General features: G+C 43.4%; 1 protein-coding gene across 3 annotated transcripts in view; it reads left to right on the plus strand.

Moving 5' to 3' along the window:
- The window catches only part of NCR3LG1 (natural killer cell cytotoxicity receptor 3 ligand 1), a 23,547-nt gene extending 2,408 nt beyond the window's left edge, over positions 1-21,139 (plus strand). Inside the window, exons 2-6 of one of the 3 annotated variants that reach the window (XR_001885070.1) lie at positions 2,460-2,810; positions 10,975-11,313; positions 12,834-12,928; positions 14,180-14,366; positions 15,939-21,139. Coding sequence is in view for 1 of the 3 variants with exons in the window: in XM_017869925.1 (XP_017725414.1) it covers positions 2,460-2,810; positions 10,975-11,313; positions 12,834-12,928; positions 15,939-15,959 (806 nt within the window). In the remaining 2 variants the exon portion in view is untranslated. Of the gene's footprint in view, positions 1-2,459; positions 2,811-10,974; positions 11,314-12,833; positions 14,367-15,938 lie in introns of all 3 variants that reach the window. The other 2 variants (XR_001885069.1, XM_017869925.1) reach the window with 2 other exon arrangements.
- The last annotated feature ends 88 nt before the right edge of the window (positions 21,140-21,227 follow it).

A 21,227-nucleotide genomic window follows, 5' to 3' on the forward strand; every position in this document is an offset into this window, starting at 1 on the left:
CAAGACTGCAGAAAATTCCAAGGATCTAGTCCTTGAAAAAGGGGAATTCTCTTAAGCTGTTATTAAGGTACTAAACTCTGTGCCTTTAAATGAAAATACATGGAGGTCCGGGGTGAGCACTTGGGCGCTCTGAAAATAGACGACTTTTCCCAAATTTGCCTTCTAAATTTTGATTTGTTGGTTTAAATATTTTAAATTTATGTAGTCTGGCACTCAGGTTTGTATTCCTTTTAAGCACATGTTAGTGTTTTGGTATTTTCCCTTCCCCTCCGACCCCCCAATTCTTTTTTTTTTTTTTTTTTTTTTTTTTTTTTTTTTTTTGGTAGTCTCTTTTCATTTATAAGAATGACAATAGAACTAGGTGGCCTGGCTGTTCTTTTCGTATCCTTGGCTCCTCCATTCTTTGGTTGGCCACCAGGGGGAAGCATACTGTCTTTTGGTTACAGTTGACCCTATCTTCATTTTGTAGGTCAAGTCTGTTTTTGCTTTGATACATAGAACATAAAGCTTGTCACCATGTTTCCCTAATGTATTATTTTTAAAAATAGACTTGCACAAATCTTTGAGTAAGTTGGCAGGTTTTTGGATACATTTTTTGTTAACATTAATTTTGAAAACTTTATTTAGATATATTGGGTGTGACTAATGAAAGGACATGTTTGATGGCAACAAGGGGAATTCGGTTTCTGACATTTATCTAAATATTGATGTCTAGCTCTGCATTGTTAGTAATGAGTCTGACTTCTTTGGAGTTGCACTCTTCTTTGAAATAGCAAATGTAATATTTTGAACTGTCCTTGCACTTTTTGTTGGAATAGGTATAAGCGTAAACTTGCTAGCAACCTACTGTTCTAAAATAGAAAACATCTAGCCAGTCGCAGTGGCTCATACCTGTAATCCCAACACTTGAGGAGGCAATGGAAGGATTGCTTGAGCCCAGGAGTTGGAGACCAGCATGGGCAACTTAGTAAGACTCCATCTCTACAAAAAATCAAAAAATTAGCTGAGCATGGTGGCATGTGCCTGTAGTCCCAACTACTTGGGAGGCTGAGGCAGGAGGTTCACTTGAGCCCAGGAGGTGGAGGCTGCAATGAGCAGTGATAGCACCACTGCACTCCAGCCTGGGTGACACAGCAAGACCCTATCTCTAAATAAATAAATAGGAAAACATCAAAAAAAGAGAAAATTCTCTTTACAATAGCATCAAAAAGAGTAAAATACTTATGAGTAAATTTAACAAAAGAAACAAAGTATATGTATACTCTGGAAACTGTAAAATATTGCTGAAAGAAATTTAAGATCTAAATAAATGAAATGGAAAAATGTCCTGTCTTAGTCTTGCCAGGCTACCATAACAGATATATACTGTGTGGCTTAAACAGAAATTTTTTTCTTGTGATTCTGGAGGCTGGGAAGTCCAAGATGAAGGTGTGGATGATCTGGTTTCTGGTGAGAGCCTCATTTCTGGTTTATAGAAGGATACCTTCTTGCTGTATCTTTACATGATGGAGAGACACATATCTCTCTGTCTTGTCTTCATTTATTTATTTATTTATTTTTCAGACAGAGTCTCACTCTGTCATCCAGGCTAGAGTGCAGTGGCATTATCACAACTGACTGCAGCCTTGAACTTCTTGGCACAAGGGATCCTCCTACCTCAGCCTCCCAAGTAGCTGGGACTACAGGTGCTAACCACCATGCTGGGCTAATTTATTTTTATTTTTTTGTAGAGACAAGATCCCATTATATTGCCTAGTCTGGTCCAGAACTCCTGGGCCCAAGCAGTCCTCTGGCCTCAGACTCCCAAAGTGCTGGTGAACCACCAGGCCCATCCTCATGTCTTGTCTTTTTCTTTTCTCTTTCTTTCTTTCTTTCTTTCTTTCTTTCTTTCTTTCTTTTTTTTTTTTTTTTTTTTTTTTTTTTTTTTTTTTTTTTTTTTTTTTTTTTTTTTTTTTTTTTTTTTTGAGACAGAATCTCACTCTGTCACCCAGGCTGGAGTGCAGTGGCACGATCTTCACTCACTGCAACCTCTGCCTCCTGGGTTCAAGCAGTTCTCCTGCCTCAGCCTCCTGAGTAGCTGGGATTACAGGCACCTGCCACCACACCTGGGTAATTTTTTGTATTTTTAGTAGAGATGGGACTTCACCATGTTAGCCAGGATAGTCTCAATCTCCTGACCTCACGATCCGCCTGCCTCACCCTCCCAAAGTGCTGGGATTACAGGCGTGAGCCACCGTGCCCTGCCTCATGTCTTTTCTTGTAAGGGCACTAATCCCATTCATGAGGACTCTCCCCTTATGACCTAATCACTTCCCAAAGGCCCTGCCTCCAGATACCATCACACTGGGAGTCAGGCCTCAATATGAATTTTGGAGGACTCCAGCATTCAGTCCATAGCACATCCCAAAAACTTGTTCATAAATTGGAAAACTGAACATTGTGTTCTCTTATTGCCACAGGTGATCTGAAAGTGGAGATGATTGCAAGGGGGATTCAGATCACACACCGGAATGACAATGTTACCATATCCTGCAAAGTCATTTATTCCCAACCCCTCAACATCACTTCTATGGGTATCACCTGGTTTCGGAAGAGTCTGACGTTAGACAAAGAAGTCAAGGTCTTTGAATTTTTTGGAGATCACCAAGAGGCATTCCGACCTGGAGCCATTGTGTCTCCATGGAGGCTGAAGAGTGGGGACGCCTCACTGCAGCTGCCTGGAGTCCAGCTGGAGGAAGCAGGAGAGTACCGATGTGAGGTGGTTGTCACCCCTCTGAAGGCACAGGGAACAGTTCAACTTGAAGTTGTGGGTGAGTGTCTCGGGGCAGTGCCCTATAGTTCCCATGGTGTTGGGGTTAACAACAACAAAACCCAAACACCTCTTTGAGCTCCACTTTCCTGTATTATAAAATGGTCTGGTAATACGTGAATGAACTTGGTGGCTGTATTAGTTTGCTAAGGCTGCCATAACAAAATACCTTTGAGTGGGTGGCTTTAAACAACAGATGTTTATTTCTCACACTTCTGGAGGCTAGAAGTCTGAGATGAAGATATCAGCAGGATTGGTTTTTTTCTGAAGCCTCTCTCCTCTGGCCATCTTCTCCCTGTGTCTTCACATGGTCTTTCCTTTGTGCCAATATCTGTGCCCTAATTTCGTCTTCTTATAAGGATACCAATCATATTGGATCAGAGCCCACCCTAATAACCCCATTTTTAACTTAATTACCTCTTTAAAGAACCTATCTCTAAATACAATCACATTCAGAGATACTGGGAATTCTGGGAGGACATAAGAATTTTAGGAGGATGTAATTCAGTCCAGCATGGACCCTCCATAATTGTACATAAGACTTTGAATGTTTTGTCCATAGTAATTTTGGGAGTGAGAGGCATATTAATTAGGATTCACTTCCTCTGCAACTGACAAAGGAATAACAGCGACAGTGGCTCTATATATAGCCAACTGATGGTGGCCATATATATAGCCACTGTTCTTCCAGGCTTTATATATCTATAGAAAAGGTCTACATAGGAGACAGGGTCTCGCTCTGTTGCCCAGGCTGGAGGGCATGGCACAATCATAGCTCACTTCAACTCCAGGGCTCAGGTGATCCTCCTGCCTCAGCCTCCTGAGTAGCCAGGACCTCGGGTGCATGCCACCACGCCTGGTTAATTTTTACACTTTTGTAGAGATGGGGCCTTGTGTTGCCCAGGCTGGTCTCCAACTTCTGGCCTCAAGAGATCCTCCTGCCCTGGCCTCTCGATGTGCTGGCATTACAGGGATGAACTACCATGCCTGGCCAACAGTGGCTTTTAAAGACATTAATAGATTTTTTTTTTTTAGGACAGTTTTAGATTTACAGAAACATTGCAAAAATAGTATGAGAGTTCTCATATCATTCTCACACTGCATACCATTTCCCCTATTATTAACATCTTGCATTCGTTTGGTACCTTGATATAATTAATGAACCCATATTGACATTTTACTATAATTAAAGTCTGTAGTTTATTCCTATTTCTTTAGTTTTACCTAATGTCCTTTTCTGCTCTAGGATCCCATCAGAATACATTGCATTTAATTGTTATATGTTCTTAGGCTCCTTTTTGCTGTGACAGTTTCTTAGACCTTATTTTTGATGTCCTTAACAGTTTGGTGAGGGTATTGGTCAGGTATATTGCAGGATGTCACTCAATTAGGATTTGTCTGCTGTTTTCCTCATAATTGGACTTGGGGTTATGGGTTTTTGGAGGAACATTGCAGAGGTAAACTGCCATTTTCATCACATCAAATCACATGACTTATGACTGTTGATGTTGACCTTGACCATGTAGTTGAAGTAATGTTTGTCTGGTTTCTCTACTGAAAAGTTACTCTTCCCCCTATTTTCATACTGTACTCTTTGAAAGGAAGTCACTCTGTGCAGCCCACACTTAAGGTGGGGGGTTACTTATGTTCTTCTCCTTGGGGGTGGAGTATCTACATAATTTTTTAAAGAATTCTTCTGCATGGGAGATTTATCTCTTTTCTCCTATTTATGAATTTATTCAATCATTGATATCAATAAGGACTCAAGGATATTTATTTTATACTTTGTGTTATAATGCAGCACTACTTTATTTTTTCTCAAATTGTTCCAGCTTTGGCCACTGGGAGCTCATTCACTTGGCTCTTGTGTCACATTGACATACCCCATTCATTGTAAGATTTTGTTTTATTTTATTATTTTATTTTTTGTTTTATTTAATTTTTGGCAAATCCATATCAAGGATTTTGTTTGATTTTAAGCACTTTTTACTTTTTGGCACTATAAGATGCTCCAGACTCATGTTGTATATTTCCTCTCTTGTATATTTCCTAGTTCTAGTCCTAGAACCAACCAATACTCCAAGAAACTTTGGTTCCTTTTATTGGAAAATGATACTAGAAACCAAGACCTGGACACTAAATGTAGTTTTTGCTACTGAGATATCATTGGATTCTAGATCCTCTCAGCCAACAGAGCAAAGAAATATATGTGTGTATACTAACCTCTGCGTATGTACATATCTATAAATATTTCTATGTGTAACCATCTGTACCTATATTAAATTAAACATTTGTTCTTACTGATGTCTCCAACTTTAATCCATTACCACATAGATCCTTCTCTGGCTTATCTGTAAACTCCCACTCCGACAGTGAGAAACCTGTACCCACCATACTCTGTTTATTTAATTGTTTAATTATTAACCTGTACTCCCATAAGAAACAACTTTATCTACTAGAGTACAGTGCTTCTTGGCAATTCCTTTTTTTTTTTTTTTTTGGAGATTTATTTTGAGACAGAGTCTCGCTCTGTTGCCCAGACTGGAGTGCAGTGGTGTGAGCTTGGCTCACTGCAACCTCCACCTCCCAGGTTTAAGTGATTCTCCTGCCTTAGCCTCCAAGGTAGCTGGGCTTACAGGTGCCTGCCACCATGCCTGGATAATTTTTGTATTTTCAGTAGAGACGGAATCTCACCGTGTTGGCCAGGCTGGTCTTGGACTCCTGACCTCAGGTGATTTGCCCACCTCAGCTTCCCAAAGTACTGGGATTACATGCATGAGCCACCACACCCAGCCCAGATTTTAGCCATTCTAATAAGTGTATAGTGGTATCTCATTTGTTGTTTTAATTAGCAGTTCCCTAATGACATAATGTTGAACATCTTTTCATATTCTTACTTGCCATTCGTATGTCTTGTTTTTGTGTGTGTTTATTGGTCGTCCAGGCTGGAGTGCAGTGGTGTGATTACAGCTCACTTCCCAGGCTCAGGTGATTCTCCTAGGTTTCAGCCTCCCAAGTAGCTAGGACTACAGATGCACATCTCCATGCCTGGCTAATTTTTGTATTTTTTGTAGAGATAGGGTTTTGTCGTGTTGCCCAGGCTGGTCTTGAACTCCTGGGCTCAAATGATCTACCTGTCTCGGCCTCCCAAAGTACTGGGAATTGTATGTTTTCTTTGATGAGATGTTTGTTCAGATTGCCTATTTTTTAACTGGGCTCATTTTTAAAATTGTTATGTTTTAAGAGTCCCTTGTACATTCTGGATACAAGCCTTTATCAGATAGATGTCTCACAAATATTTTCTCACAGTCTGTGTCTTGTCTTTTCATTGTCTTAACAATGTCTTTTGTAGAGCAGAAGTTCTTAACTTTAAAAAGTCGAACTTACTACATTTTTCTTTCATGGATCATGCTCTTAACATTGTATCCTAAAGCTCATCACCAAACCCAAGGCTACCTAGATTTTCTCCTATGTTATCGTCTAGAAGGTTTATAGTTTTACCATTGACGTTTAGGTCTATGAGGCAGTTTACTTTAATTTTTGTGGAAAGTGTAAGGTTTGTGTCTATATTCTATATGCATTTTTATTTTTATTTTGCATATGGACACCTAATTGTTCCAGTATCGTTTGTTGAAAAGACTGTCCTTTCTCCATTGAATTGCCTTTGCTTCTTTGTCAAAGATCAGTTGAATATATTTGTATGGATCCATTTCTGGCTTTCTATTCAGTTTCTTTTTTTTTTTTCTTTTAATACAGGCTGGAGTGCAGTGGCACAATCTTGGCTCACTGCAGCCTCTGCCTCCTGGGCCCAGGCAATCATCTCAGCCTTCCGAGTAGCTTGTACTACAGGCTCGTGCCACCACTCCCAGCAAATTTTTGTATTTTTGTAGAGATAGAGTTTTGCCATGTAGCCCAGGCTGGTCTGGAACTTCTGAGCTCAAGTGATCTCACCTGCCTCAGTCTCCCAAAGTGTTGGGATTATAGGCGTGAGCCACCATGCCCTGCCCTATTCAGTTTCATTGAGCTCTCTCTTCTTTCCCCCATACCACACTGTCTTGATTACTGTATTTTAGTAGTAAGTCTGGAAGTCAGGTAGTCTTAGTCCTTCATTTTTGTTGCCTTTCTTCAGTATAGTGTTGGCTCTCTGGGTTTTTTCTTTCGATATAAAGTTGATAATCTATTGATATCTGCAAAATAGCTTTCTGGGATTTTGATTGGGATTGCATTAAATCTAGAGATCAAGTTGGGAAAAATTGACATTTTTTTTTTTTTTGAGGCAGAGTCTTGCTATGCTGCCCAGGCTGGAGTGCAGTGGTACCATCTCAGCTCACTGCAACCTCTGCCTCCCGGGTTCAAGCAGTTCTCCTGCCTCAGCCTCCCAGGTAGCAGGGATTATGGGCATGCACCACCATGCCTGGCTAATTTTTGTATTTTTAGTAGAGACAGCATTTCACCAAGTTGGCCAGGCTGGTCTCAAACTCGTGACCTCAAATGATCCACCAGCTTCGGCCTCCCAAAGTGCTGGGATTACAGGTATGAGCCACCATGCCTGGCCCGCTAAAGCACTTCTTTTTATGTTTCTCGCACAGCAGGTTTGTTGGTGAAAGGTTTGTCTGAGAAAATCTTTATTTATACTTCACCTTTGAAGGAAAATTGTTCTGGATATAAGATTCCATGTTGGTGTTTTCCTCTTTTTAAAGTTTCAATGCTTTAAATATTTCACTTCACTCTCTTCTTGCTTGCATTGTTTCTGACAAGAAGTCCAGTGCTGTTCTTGTTCCTCTATATGTAAGGTGTGTTTTTTTCCCTGTGACTTTTTTTTTTCCTTCCTTCCTTCCCTCCTTCCTTCCTTCCTTCCTTCCTTCCTTCCTTCCTTCCTTCCTTCCTTCCTTCCTCCCTCCCTCCCTCCCTCCCTCCCTCCCTTCCTTTCTCTCTCTCTCTATCCTTTCTTTTCCCTTTTCTTTTCTTTCGTCTTTCAAGATGGGGTCCCACTCTGTTTCAAAGGTTGGAGTGCAGTGGTGTGATCACGGCTCATTGCAGCCTTGACCTACTGAAATATGATATGGCTAGACGTGGATAGGCATATTTTGATATTTATCCTGCCTGGTATTCTCTAAGCTTCCTGGGTCTGTAGTTTGGTGTCTGTCATTAATTTTGGAAAATTCTCAGCCATTATTTCTTCAAAGTATTTCTTCTGCTCCTTTCTCTTTTCTTCTTCTTGTATTCCCATTATATATCTGTTACACCTTTTGTAGTATCCCACAGTTCTTGGATATTCTGTTTTTTTAAAATTGTTTTTTCTCCTTGTATTTCAGTTTGGGAAGTTTCTTTTCTTAAAATTTTTGTTTGTGACAGGGTCTCACTCTGTCTCCCAGGCTGGAGTGCAATGGCAGGATCTCAGCTCACTGCAACCTCTGCTTCCCAGGTTCAAGCGATTCTTGTGCCTCAGACTCCTGAGTAGCTGGGACTACAAGCGTGCACAACCATGCCTGGCTAATTTTTGTTTTTTAAGTAGAGACGGGGTTTTGCCATGTTGGCCAGGGTGGTCGCCCGCTGCCCATTTTGACCTCCCAAAGTGTTGGGATTATAGGCGTAAGCCACCACACCGTTCTGAGTCTGGGAAGTTTCTATTAACATCTTCAAGCTCACTGATTCTTTCCTTGTCAGTTTCTTTCTTTCTTTTGTTTTTTTTTTTTTTTTTTTTGAGACAGAGTTTTGCTCTTGTTGCCAGCAGTGGCGTGATCTCGGCCCACTGCAACCTCCGCCTCCCAGTTTCAAGTGATTCTCCTGCCTCAGCCTCCCAAGTAGCTGGGATTACAGGCATGCGCCACCATGCCTGGCTAATTGTGTATTTTTATTAGAAATGTGGTTTCTCCATGTTGGTCAGGCTGGTCTCGAACTCCTGACCTCAGGTGATCCACCCACCTCAGCCTCCCAAAGTGCTGAGATTATAGGTGTGAGCCACCACGCCCAGCCTCCTTGTCAGTTTCAAGTCTCCTGATGAACCCACTCAAGGCATTCTTCATTTCTTTAATGATATTTTGAGTTCTAGCATTCACTTTTGGTTCTTTCTTAGCATCTCCATCACTCTGCTTATATTACCCATCTGTTTGTGCATGTTATCTGCTCTTTCTGTTAGTGCTGTTAACATTTTAATTATAGTTTTTTACAAGTCCCTGTATGATAATTCTAAAATCTGTGTCATACCTGAGTCTGGGTCTGATGTTTACTTTGTTTTATGTACTTTTAGCATGTCTTGTAATTTTCAGTTGAAAGAGAAATATTATGTATCAGGTAATAGGCTTTTATTATGAAGCTTTATGTTAATTTGGCTAGGAGCTGGGTTGCATTTAATGCTTATTATAGCTATAGGTGCCAGAGATTTCAGTTTCTCTAGTGCTTTTTTCTCTCCTTTCCTGTTGTCTTTGAGTTTCCTTATGAACTCCTTAAATAGGGTCTGTGCCTTTTAGCTCTCTCACTTGTAATTTTCTGTTATTATACTGGATCCCTGTTGATGTGGTAGTAAAGTGTTGGAGGAGAATCTGTTTATACTTTTATAATTAAATCTTATTCTTTTAGTGGCCTGAGCCTCTGGACTGTGACCTTCAGAAGTGTTTCTTAGCCGTTTCTTTTTCTCTCTTCTTAAGTGATACAGAAAGGCTATAGACAGCTGGAGTTGGCTAATTTTCTTCTCCCAGGTCAGATAAGGCTCTGACATCTTCCCTTGAGATGGAGGGAATAATCTGGGTGTATTTTAAAATGATTACTTCTTTCCATCCCCCAGAAAGAAGAGGAGATTTTTCTTGGCTCTTTACTGTGAGAATCTGTTGGAGTTCCTGGAAGTAAAACTCGTGACAGTGTGGTAGCATCCTCAAGACTGGGTCCTAAGGATGAAAACGCATGAAAGTATGGTAGCATCCCTAAGACCAGAACCTGAGGAGGTTTTTATTCTCAAGCTAGTCCACACTCATCCTTTACTAGTTTGTTGGAGTTACTGCTTAAGTACTTCTACCAGTTTATGACTCCAGCAGCTTCTGCATGAGGCAATTTTGTCTTAGCTGTAATTTTCTTAATCTCCTTCTTTCTCCAGTTTTCTGAGTCGCAGTTTGCTCTGTCACTTCAATTCTCCGAAGAATCTGAGAAAAGTGGTTGATTTTCAATTTGTTCAGCTTTTGTTCTTATTATAGGGTGGGAGCGATGACCTCTCATGTGACAGGGAAAACTGGAAGTCAATAGTGGTTTTGGAAATGGCAGTTTATTTTTCTTTCGGAACTGATGTAGCCAGCCAAGGGCAGATATGGCAGCTAGCTCTGTGATCATCTGGGACCCACGATCCTTTTATCTTGTCACTCTGCCATCTTCAGTATGTATCATCCACCTTGTGTTTGGAAATGGCCTATCCATCTCCAGTCATCACATAGTATTCCAAACATCCTGCAGGAAATATGAAGGAGACAGACAGAGAGAAAGAGACAGTCTTTTAAGACATCCTTTTAATTTAAGGATACTTCCTAGAAGTTGCTTTTGCCACTTTTGCTTAAATCCAGACCTACTAGACCCTGAGTTTGCATGGCCAAACATACCTGCAGTGGAGGTTGGGTGATACAGCTTTAATCTGGATATGTCACGGCCAGCTAAAAATGCATAGAATGGAAATTGAAGAGCAATTAGCAGTCTCTACCACAACAGTGTTCCAAGGCTTTCCTCAGATTATGAAAGGTGTCTGTGGCACAACATAGCTTAAAAAAACTCTGCTTTACAAAATTGCTGTGAGAGTTGGGGTCACAACACCCAGTTGGCACTGGCACCGACATACCCAGAATATTTAGCCCAAGCTGACTTGCATTCAGTCACTCACGTGTCCTGAAGGCTTGCCATGGGTCAGATGTCAGGCTGATAATAAGCTAATCCCTCCCTACCCTTAAGGAGTGCCCAGTCTGATATTGTAAATCTCCAGCTCATTGCTGGACATGGTTACAGCATTATCTATGCCTCAGAGTCCCCATCTTTTAAAAAGAGTAGGCATCCTGTGTTTTTTGTCTTATCTGGCTACAGGAGCAGTGATGCACAGGTGTGAAGGTATGGTAGAAGCCAGTTAGCTTAAGGTGTGGCAGGGATAAAAGGCTGCTGGGCCCAACTCTGTATGACTTTTGTTTCCCTGGCAGCTTCCCCAGCCAGCAGATTGTTTCAGGATCAAGCGGTGGTGAAAGAGAATGAAGGCAAATATATGTGTGAGTTAAGTGGGTTCTACCCAAAGGATATTAATATAACATGGGAGAAGTGGACCCAGAAGTCTCCCCATCACGTAGTGATTTCTGAGGACATCATCACTGGTCCCACCATCAAGAATATGGATGGTACATTTAACATCACTAGCTGCTTGAAGCTGAACTCCTCTCAGGAAGACCCTGGAACTGTCTACCAATGTGTGATATGGCATGAGTCCTTGCATACTTCCTTGAGGATCAACTTTACCCTGACTGCTCCTCGGCAGAGTCTTTCTGGTAAGGGTCTTTCTAGACATTTCTTCTCTTCCTTGCCTTGAGGGACTATAACATAAGACTTATTCCCACACAGCCCGGGGTCTTAGCTGGGGACTGAAGGGGAAGAAGAGAAAGCTGGGACTGGAAGGACCAAGCTGGGGTCTGGCCTAGCTCAGCCCCAGAGTCAGCAGTCCAGCCTAGGTCCCTACACCTGGGCAGAAGATGGTCTAGAGTGGTGACCATAGTCATCAGGTGGAGCAGGGCGACTTGTCAGCTCATGGCAGCTTCAGGGTTTTGGATGGTCCATATGGCTTGAAATAGGGAACCTGCCAGCTGCTAGGGGAATGGGGACAGTATCCTACCCATGTTCCCTGAGGATAAGGGACTATCAGGGGCCAGGGACCAGTCCTGCTAGCAGCCCTTCTAGTCAGGCTCTAGGTTCACTGTAAACTGTTGGCTGGTAGGCTGGTAGAGGCTGAATCAGTAGTCTTGTCTTTTTTTTTTTTTTTTTTTTTTTGAGATGGAGTTTTGCTTTTGTTGCCCAGGCTGGAGTTCAATGGCGTGATCTCAGCTCACCACAACCTCTGCCTCCCATGTTCAAGCGATTCTCCTGCCTCAGCCTCCTGAGTAGGTGGGTCTACAGGCATGCACCACCATGCACAGCTGATTTTGTATTTTTAGTAGAGACAGAGTTTCTCCATGTTGGTCAGGCTTGTCTCGAACTCCTGACCTCAGGTAATCCGCCTGCCTCGGCCTCCCAAAGTGCTGGGATTACAGGCATGAGCCACGGTGCCCAACCAGTAGTCTTGTTTTATGGGCTGTGTCCCAAGATGGGGAGGCTACAGTAGAGTGGTTCTGCAAATGCTCAGTGCCTTCCCCAGGCACACTGGATCCTTAAAACACAGTTCACAGCAGACCTACTCCTGCTGGTGGGGTGGGGCTTTTTGAGCTCATATGCCTTGGTCATAGCTCTGGTCTTGGGTAGGGGTAACTCTGCTGGTAAAATGCATCTCCCTGGGTCTGAGAGAAGTAAAGAAGGCAGGGAGTGACTGGAGGCACTGAATGTGGTCAGGCTATGTCAGATGGGGCCCAGGATGGTCCTGGGGAGAGAGGAATTATTCTTGGAAGTAAGGACTAGGAGTGTGTATGGGTGGTGCAGGGCTGCAGGGAGGGTATGTGTGTCCACTGGGAGTATGAAATGGAAATATACCTTGCATGTATGGTATGAGGTGTTGTCTGTGTGGTATGCACATAGGAGTAGAAGATGGTGTCCTATTACAGAAGGTTTGAAGATGAGGGTGGCACACTTATGTGGTATGTGGTGTTCATCTTCCATATTTTTGGCAAGCGCTACATACACTGTTCGGTGTGTGGAGGTATATGTGATAGGAATGGAGACGCTGAGACATGTGGTAGAGGGCTGGTGGTTAAATCTCTGACAAGGAGGATGACACAACCACACAGATCCCAGTAGCAGTTGTATGGTTTCTCTGGCCCTTGCCTATAGCTTTCCTGTTAATGTTTTCCGTCTCTCTCTGCAGAACCTGAGAAGACAGATATCTTTCCCAGTCATCGGCGGCTTATTTCATTAATTGCTGTTGGATTCGTTTTAATTGTTTTGATTCTTTGGAAAACGGTAAGGGGCTCCAAAGCAAAGTTCAGCCCTGTGTCTTGGGCTAGTAAAAAGGTTTTAGGGTGGCTGCTGCCAACCTTACGAGACTCAAGGGACAGGCCTGCTGGAGAGGACTTTGTCAGTCCCTCTTCACCATCAGGTGTTGGGAATATTGGCTCTGTTCCAATCCAGTTTCCTTTCACAGAGGACCTAGCTGTCACATGCCATCTGACCTTTGTATGGTGGTTTGTGACTCTGGGGTGATGTGTTGTAAAGCCTCCCTCTGTTTCTCCATACTAAGCAAGTATTATATCTCTGTGAATGAACCAGACTTGAGTGTTCAGACCAGGCCCTGAACTATGTGTGGGCTGCTTGTTTTTCTCACACATTTAGAAACTATGGCTCAGAGAGGGGAATTCCTCATACTTTATCTGATCAATAACTTACCATCAGATTTCACTAGTTTGACTAAGAATTTCTAACCCGCACTAGGTATTTCTAAACTAAAACATGTTTCTAAACATTTTTGTCCCTGACTGTGGCCCAAATAGTAAATAAAACAGCTCAAGCTGTAGAGGCCCAAGAGACCTGTGAAAATGTGTTGGTTAAAATAGTTTTAGATAATAAAAGGGCCCTCAATTATTTATGGGCCTATCAAGGCAAAATCTGCACAACAGCTAGTACATCTCATTATAAATACTTTAGGAGAAGTGGAATAATCAATTAAGAAAAATGGCTCTTTATCTAAACTTGGCCATTTAGATTCACAGGACTTATTCCTGTTGGATCTAAGTCAATGAGAAAACTGGATAAAAAGTGGTTTTCAAATGTTTCTTGTGATATTTGTGACTGTTGTCATATTTCTTGCCTTTCTCTGACTCTGATATTCAGGTGCCATTGAGAGAGGAGGAAGGAAGAAACTAGTTAGGCAGGCAGTTAGGGTGGGCCCTCAGTAAAATTCCTTCAAACAAAAGAACAGCCTGAAAAATCAAACTGCAGATAAGGGAACTTGTACAGGGTGGCTTGCCTAAAACATGCCCAAAGCCACATAGATTTAAAAAAGGCTACACAGGAGACTTGCCTAGACATACCCACAATCGAAAATTCCATCCCCTGACACATGCACAGTAAGGGAAACAAAGCCACATGGAGTAACTTGAGCTAAGGGCTTGCATGCACACTACGAGGATGGGGTGGAGCTACCAGAAATGTGTGCCTTATGCCTTTGTATTCAGCTGTGAAATGGCAACCCTCTTTTGGGCCCCCTCTCTGCAGTGGAGAGCTTTCTTCTTTCGCTTATTAAACTTTCACTTCAACTTCATCCTTGCGGTCCACGCTCCTTAATTTTCTTGGTCATGAGACAAAGAACTTCAGGTGATGCCTCAGGCAACAAGAGACTGCTACATGGTGGTGCATTGACGAGACTAACATTTTGGTGCGTTGGCTGGGAAACATTGGAAGGGTGAGTAGGAGCGGACCTCCAAACTCTTTACTTTCATTTCAGAGGCTTCTTGTCCTCAGATTTTTTCCTGAAGACTGAACAAAACACTGGGCCAGTTAAAAGCTTTTCGAGTAGCTGCCAACCTTATGAGACTCAAGGGACAGGTTTGCTGGAGAGGACTTTGTCAGTCCCCCTTCACCCTCAGGTGTTGGAATGTTGGCTCTGTTCCAATCCAATTTCCTTTCACAGAGGACCTAGCTGTCACATGGGCTAGAAGGAGGCCCTGGGGCAACTGAAGGTTTCTGTTTGAGGCAACTCCTCAGTGTTACCTGAAGGCCCCTGGACTAACTCCAGGCCCCAACAGCCCATCAGGGTGTTGTCACCAGGACTTCCAGACTTTCCTGCTACATTTTCTTCCTTGCTTTTCACAGCTACTATGTCTCCTATTCCTTATTTGTATGCAATGTTGTGGGTGTTTTTATAGCCTGGGGAGATAATCCTGTTAAGCAAAGTCAGCAAGTGCCTTAGTAACCAGGAATATAACTCAAATAATTGTTGTTTTTGTGATTTCCTTGAGACAGGGGGACTTCAAGATTTCAGCCTAAACCTTTACTTTGGCCCTTTTCCCCAGTGATAGACATTCATGGCACTGTATAGGGGGATGTTTCACCCCAAGTGAATATCCTTTTCTCCTTTGGGTTGTTTTTCCTCCATGTAAGAGCTCAGCATTGCCCAGTGAATTTAAGCCTAGTTTTTTTCTACTGGACAGCATATTATGGGGACAGCCTATTAAGCCCCAAGCCTGTCTTTCTGACCGCTGCTTGGAAAGAATTTGTAGTCAGAGTTTTTTTCTAACATTTCAAACCCTACAGTGCCACCTAGTGGGATGGGATTTTTCTCTTGAGAAGCCTTGTCAGCCCTTTGCCCAAAACCTCTAGTTCCCTGATTCCTTTACCTCTTATGTCCCTCATTCAGTGATCAGGCCCCATGCCCTATTTGTAAGCAGAAAAACTCCCCTTTCAACAGCCAGGAGGAAGCCACCCTGGCAAGACAGATTTTAGCCTCAGTGTTATCCCCATCGGAGGGAGAACGGCCATTCAATTTTTACATTCTTTTGAGGCATCTGTTCTGCACACAGCTACATTGGCATCTAAGTGAGAAAGGGATCTTATGTTTAGAAATCAATTGGTCTCATTCTCTAGAAATTCGTAACTTTGCCCAGGTGGTAGTGAGAAGATGTAAGGATAGAGTTAAGATGTTCCCTTCTTTAAGGGTCTTGCCCAAATTCAACTACTGCATAGTCTCTCCCAGGGTTCTAGGGAATCTCAGGAGCCTTATGGGCCAAGTAGGTCTAGGAAACCAGCAGGGCAGAGAGCTAGAGCCTTGTGCAGGTGACCGTAAGCTAGCTCCTCCGGATTCATGGGTGAAGGTCATACTTGGATCCATGGGCGGCACCTATAATGGTCACTAGGAATCTGAGGAAACAGGAGGAAGAGGAGAAGGGGGACACCCCTTCTATTTTTCTCTCTGTCCTCAGTCACTTCAGAAAAACAAAGGAGACTAAGGGAAGCCTTTTTTCTCCTCTTTTTCTAGATGTGTAACAAATCATCTTGAGCCTATACTCCTCTCAAGTGCATTCTGAAACACTGGAACTCCTTTGACACTCAGACTCTGAAGAAAGAGCGCCTCGTATTCTTTTGCACTCGGGCATGGCCATCTTACCAGCTGCAGGATGGGGAGGCCTGGCCTCCTGAGGGAAGTGTTAATATTAATACCATTTAACAACTAGATGTTTTCTGCAGACAGGAGGGCAAATGGTCCGAGGTTCCTTATGTGCAAGCCTTCTTTGCCTTGCGAGACAACCCAGATCTTTGTGTGATATGGAATGTACCCTGATCTAACAGATACATCAGGCAAGTCCACAGATGATAATTCCCCAAAGTCTGAGAAACAAACCCCTAGGGAACACTCGGATGCAGTTCCTGGATGCCCCAGTCCTTCCTCTCCCCACTCTCTGGGACCTCCTTCAGCCACATCATCAACACCTCCAGTTCTACCCTCCCAACCCCCAACTTTACTGTTACCCCTGCAGTAAATGCCTGATGGACGTGGTGCCACTAGGGTCCAAGTTCCCTTTTCATTACAGGACCTTGTGCAAATAGAGGGGGACCTGGGCAAGTTCTCTGGTGACCCTGATAGATATATAGAGGCTTTCCAAAACCTAACTCAGGTGTTTGACCTTACTTGGAGTGATGTTATGTTGCTCTTAAACTCTAACTACTGCAGAGAAACAGGTAGCCCTGCAGGCAGCAGAAAAACTCAGAGATGAACAACATGTCTTCTATAGTTGCTCAATAAGGAAAGAAGGTGAGAAAGAACCAGCATTTACATACCCAATAGGAAAGGAGGCAGTGCCCCTTGAACAACATAATTGGGATCCCAGTGGTACCTTAGATGAGTGGCAAATAAAACATTTTCAAATGTGCTTATTAGACGCCTTACAGAGGACCAGAGCCAAGCCTCTTAATTACCCCAAACTTTCCATGATAGATCAAAAACTAGATGAAATTCCCTCAGCCTTTTTGGAAAGGCTGAGAGAGGCTGTAGTGAAACATATGTTCCTGTCTCCTGTGAGGGATGTTTATACCTCACGTAAATAATTCAATTGAGGGGCAGCTAATTTTGAAAGACAAGTTTATTACTCAAGACAGCCCCTGATATCAGAAGGAAGCTACAGAAACAGGCCATGGGACCAGATAGCACCTTAGAAAACCTCCTGAAGGTAACCACCTTAGTCTTTTATAATAGAGACCAGGAGGAGGCCCAGGAGAAGGAGAGGAAAAAGGCAGAGACTCTTGTGGGCACTTTGTATAAAATCCAGTATCCCCAAGGTGCACCTGCTAGTTGCTACCAATGTGGCAAACCCGGATACTTCAAAAGGGACCGCCCATGCAGCAAGAAGAAGCCACCTCAACCCTGTCCAGTATACAGTGGGGACCACTGGGAGGCAGACTGTCCCAGGAGACATGGGTCACTGAGTCCAGAGCCAGTCTCACAAATGGTCCAGCAGGACTGATGGGTCCTGGGGCTTAACTCCCTGGCTCCAGCGGCTCAGACTGCGTTACTACCCAGGAGCCCCAGGTGATTCTGGAGTTTGAAGGGAGGAAGATAGACTTCTTTCTGGACGCTGGAGCTAGTCTCTCTGTTTTCCTCTCCAATTCAGGCCTTCGTTCCTCCCATAGCACAATCATGATGGGCATCTCAGGGAAGACTTTAACTTGATATTTTTCTCAACCTATTAGCTGCAGTTGGGGAGACCTACTGTTTACACAGGCCTTTTTAATCATGCCTGAAAGTCCCACTCCTTTATTAGGTAGAGATATTCCAGCATGTATGGGGGCCACCATCCTTATGGCTCCAGGACAAACTCTGCCTCCCCTTAGTGGAAAACAGTATTAACCCAGAGGTTTGGGCAACTGAGGGAAGAAGTGGCTGGGCTATAACCAGTATACCAGTCTGGATCCACCTCAAGGATCCCACTTTTTTTCCTAACCAGAGACAATACCCCCTGAAGCCAGAAAGTAGAAAAGGGCTAGAAGCCAGCATTGATAATGTAAAGGCACAAGGCCTCCTTAGGCCTTGCAGTAACCCTTGAAACACCCCAGTATTAGGGGTGCAAAAATCCAATGGGGAATGGAGACTAGTTCAGGAGCTCTGCCTTATTAATGAGGCTATGGTTCTGATTCATCTAGTAGATCCCTATCCCTATACTTTGCTAACTCAAATATCCAAGGGAACTAAATGGTTCCCAGTTCTGGACCTAAAGGATGCCTTTTTCTGTATACCTTTACACCCTGACTCCCAATACTTGTTTGCCTTTGAGGACTCCTCCCATTCAAACAACCCAGTTAACCTGGATGGTACTGCCTCAGAGATTTAGAGATAGTCCCCACCTATTTGGGCAAGTATTGTCAAGAGATCACTTTGAATTCTCCCATCCTCAGGTTAAAGTTTTACAATATGTAGATGACATTATCCTCTGTGCCCCGACTGAGGAAGTTTCTTGAGAGGGCACTGAGGCTCTCCTTAATTTTCTAGCTGGAAAGGGATATAAGGCTTCAAAATCTAAGACTCGGCCCTGTCAGACTTCAGTAAAGTACCTGGCCTTGTCAGAAGGGAACAAGAGCACTAGGCGAGGAGAGGATTAAGCCCATTTCTTCCCTTCCTCTCCCCAGAACCCTCAAACAGCTGAGGGATTCTTGGGCATTACGGGTTTTTGTAGGTTATGGATACCCAGGTATGATGAAATAGGTTGCCCTTTATATCACCTTATAAAATAAATTCAAGTGGCTAAAACTCACTTCCTGACCTGGGAACCTAAATGTCAAAAGGCCTTGAATCAGTTAAAATAAGCCTTGCTTAAAGCACCAGCCCCTAGTCTTTCCATAGGGAAGGCTTTTAATCTTTATGTATCATAAAGGAAAGGAATGGCCCTGGGAGTTTTAATTCAAGTTCAAGGCCCAGCTCAACAGCCAGTAGGTTACTTAAGTAGAGAGTTTGACTTGGAGGCTAAAGGATAGCCAGCTTGCCTCTGAGCAGTTACAGTGGCGCCCCTGCTAGTCCCAAAGGCCACCAAATTAACCCTGGGGAATAACCTGTTCGTACCTCACATAAATAATGTGGCAGGCTTGCTGTCCTCTAAAGCGAGTCTCTGGCTAACAGACAGCTGCCTCCTCAAGTATCAGGCTTTGCTGCTAGAGGGATCTGCAGTCTAGTTAAAAATCTGTCCTTGCCTGATCCCAGCCACTTTCCTCCCAGAGGAAACTGGAGAAAATGAACATAATTGTGAACAGATTGTAGTACAACCTATGCCGCTAGGGAGAATCTCAAAGAAATTCCCCTAGAAAATCCAGACTGGACCCACTTTATGGATGGGAGCTCTTTTGTAGGACAGGGAGTCTATAAAGTGGGATATACAGTAGTCACTCTAAATAACATTATTGAAAATATGCCTCTCTTACCAGGCACAAGTGCTCAATCAGCTGAGCTGATCCCTCTCACAAGAGCACTTGAACTAAGCAAAGGAAAGACAGCTAACATTTATACTGACTTCAAGTGTACCTTTCTAGTTCTCCTTGCCCATGCTGCCATCTGGAAGGAAAGGCACTTCCTCACCACTAATGGGTCTTCCATTAAATACCATCAAGACATCAACAGGCTATTATCCTCAGTATTCCTCCCATGAGAATTAGCAGTAAGACATTGCAGAGGGCATCAGAAGGGGGTAGATGAAATAACCAAAGGAAACAGGCTATCATACCAAAGAGCAAAGTCAGCAATAAGAGGGCCCCAAGGTCCCAATACACCTGAGACGCCTCTGATTTTCCTACATTTCCCTACATAAGGGAAATAAAGCCTCATTATTCCCCTACAGAGATAGAATGGGCCACCTCTCCAGGGTAGACTGTTCAACCCTCAGGATGGTTACAATCAGAAGATGGCAAAGTATGCCTGCCAGCCTCCAGCCAATGGAAGATTCTTAAAATCCTCCACTGAGCCTTTCACTTAGGAAAGCATAAGACATCAATGTGTCCAGAGATTGTTCTCAGGAGAAAATCTACTAAAAATGGTCAAATAGGTCGTTAATGCTTGTGAAACCCTCTTAAAAACAATCGCTTTAATCCCCACCACACTCAGAGTAGGGAAAGTTACTCAGGGGAGGACTGGTAGATAGACTTCACCCATATGCCCAAAATAAATGGCATTCAATATCTTTTGGTGTGGGTGGATACCTTCATTAACTGGGTAGAGGCCTTCCCATGCCGAACAGAAAAGGCCTCTGAGGTGGTGAGAATACTAATTAGTTAAATAATTCCTTGCTTTGGGCTCCCTAAGTACTTCCAAAGCAACGATGGCCCCTCATTTAAAGCAGCCGCTACCCAGTGGTGCCGAGTCTGCTAGGACTTTTGATTGGGTTTGGTAATACATCACACCCTTTAGCCTCTACGGTGTCAGTCATGGCCCATTTATACAGGACTAATTGCTGGGTCTGTCCTGAGCGGTTTGCTCAGTTCAGTAACACTAAGGAACCTCTTGATGACCTGGTATTTACTGTCTTAGGATTCCCTTTGTTAGCTTTACCTTTAGCCATTAAAGACTTGTCAGGCATAAATGGAACATGGTATGGGAACACTTTCAACTGAGTAACTAACTCCTCCCAGGAAAGCATTTCCTCCCTGGTACCAGAAAACACTTTCCCCAAAGATAAGCTTCACACCCTCAGGCTAGGAAAAGTTGGCTGGGTAATAGCAAATGCCTCCTCCTGTTTTAAAAGCAGAGGAAAAGGACCATACCTGGGAGATCTCAAATATTAAAACACCATACTCGTAATTGCTGAAAGCTCGGAGGTTTGGAGAAAAAGACATAATAAGGATGATCTAAGAAAATTGGAAGCCATATGGGGGGAGGCTTTCAGAATTCAGCCTCTCCTCCTGGTTGGAAGTCCTGCTGGGAATGACAGGCTCTGGGCCTTCCCAGACATGCACCCTCATGGAATTCCAGACCCCCTGTATGATGCTTAGTAGTAGTGGCCTACAAATCTGTGGGTAAACAGAACAGGAGACTTCTGGACTGACAGCTCCTGCCTCAAGGATTATCTGAGATATTGGCCAGGACATATTGTGACCCTGGTATTGTGTCCCTGGTCTTTTGAAACTCCATTTGTCGGCCAGGTGCGGTGGCTTGCGCCTGTAATCCCAGCACTTTGGGAGGCCAACTTGGGTAAATGACAAGGTCAGGAGTCCAAGACCAGCCTGGACAATATGGTGAAACCCCATCTGTACTAATAATACAAAAAAAAAAAAAAAAGCCAGGCATGGTGGT

The sequence above is a fragment of the Rhinopithecus bieti genome, unplaced genomic scaffold (genome assembly GCF_001698545.2).
Source record: "Rhinopithecus bieti isolate Rb0 unplaced genomic scaffold, ASM169854v2 scaffold_986, whole genome shotgun sequence".
NCBI classification, from domain to species: domain Eukaryota; kingdom Metazoa; phylum Chordata; class Mammalia; order Primates; family Cercopithecidae; genus Rhinopithecus; species Rhinopithecus bieti.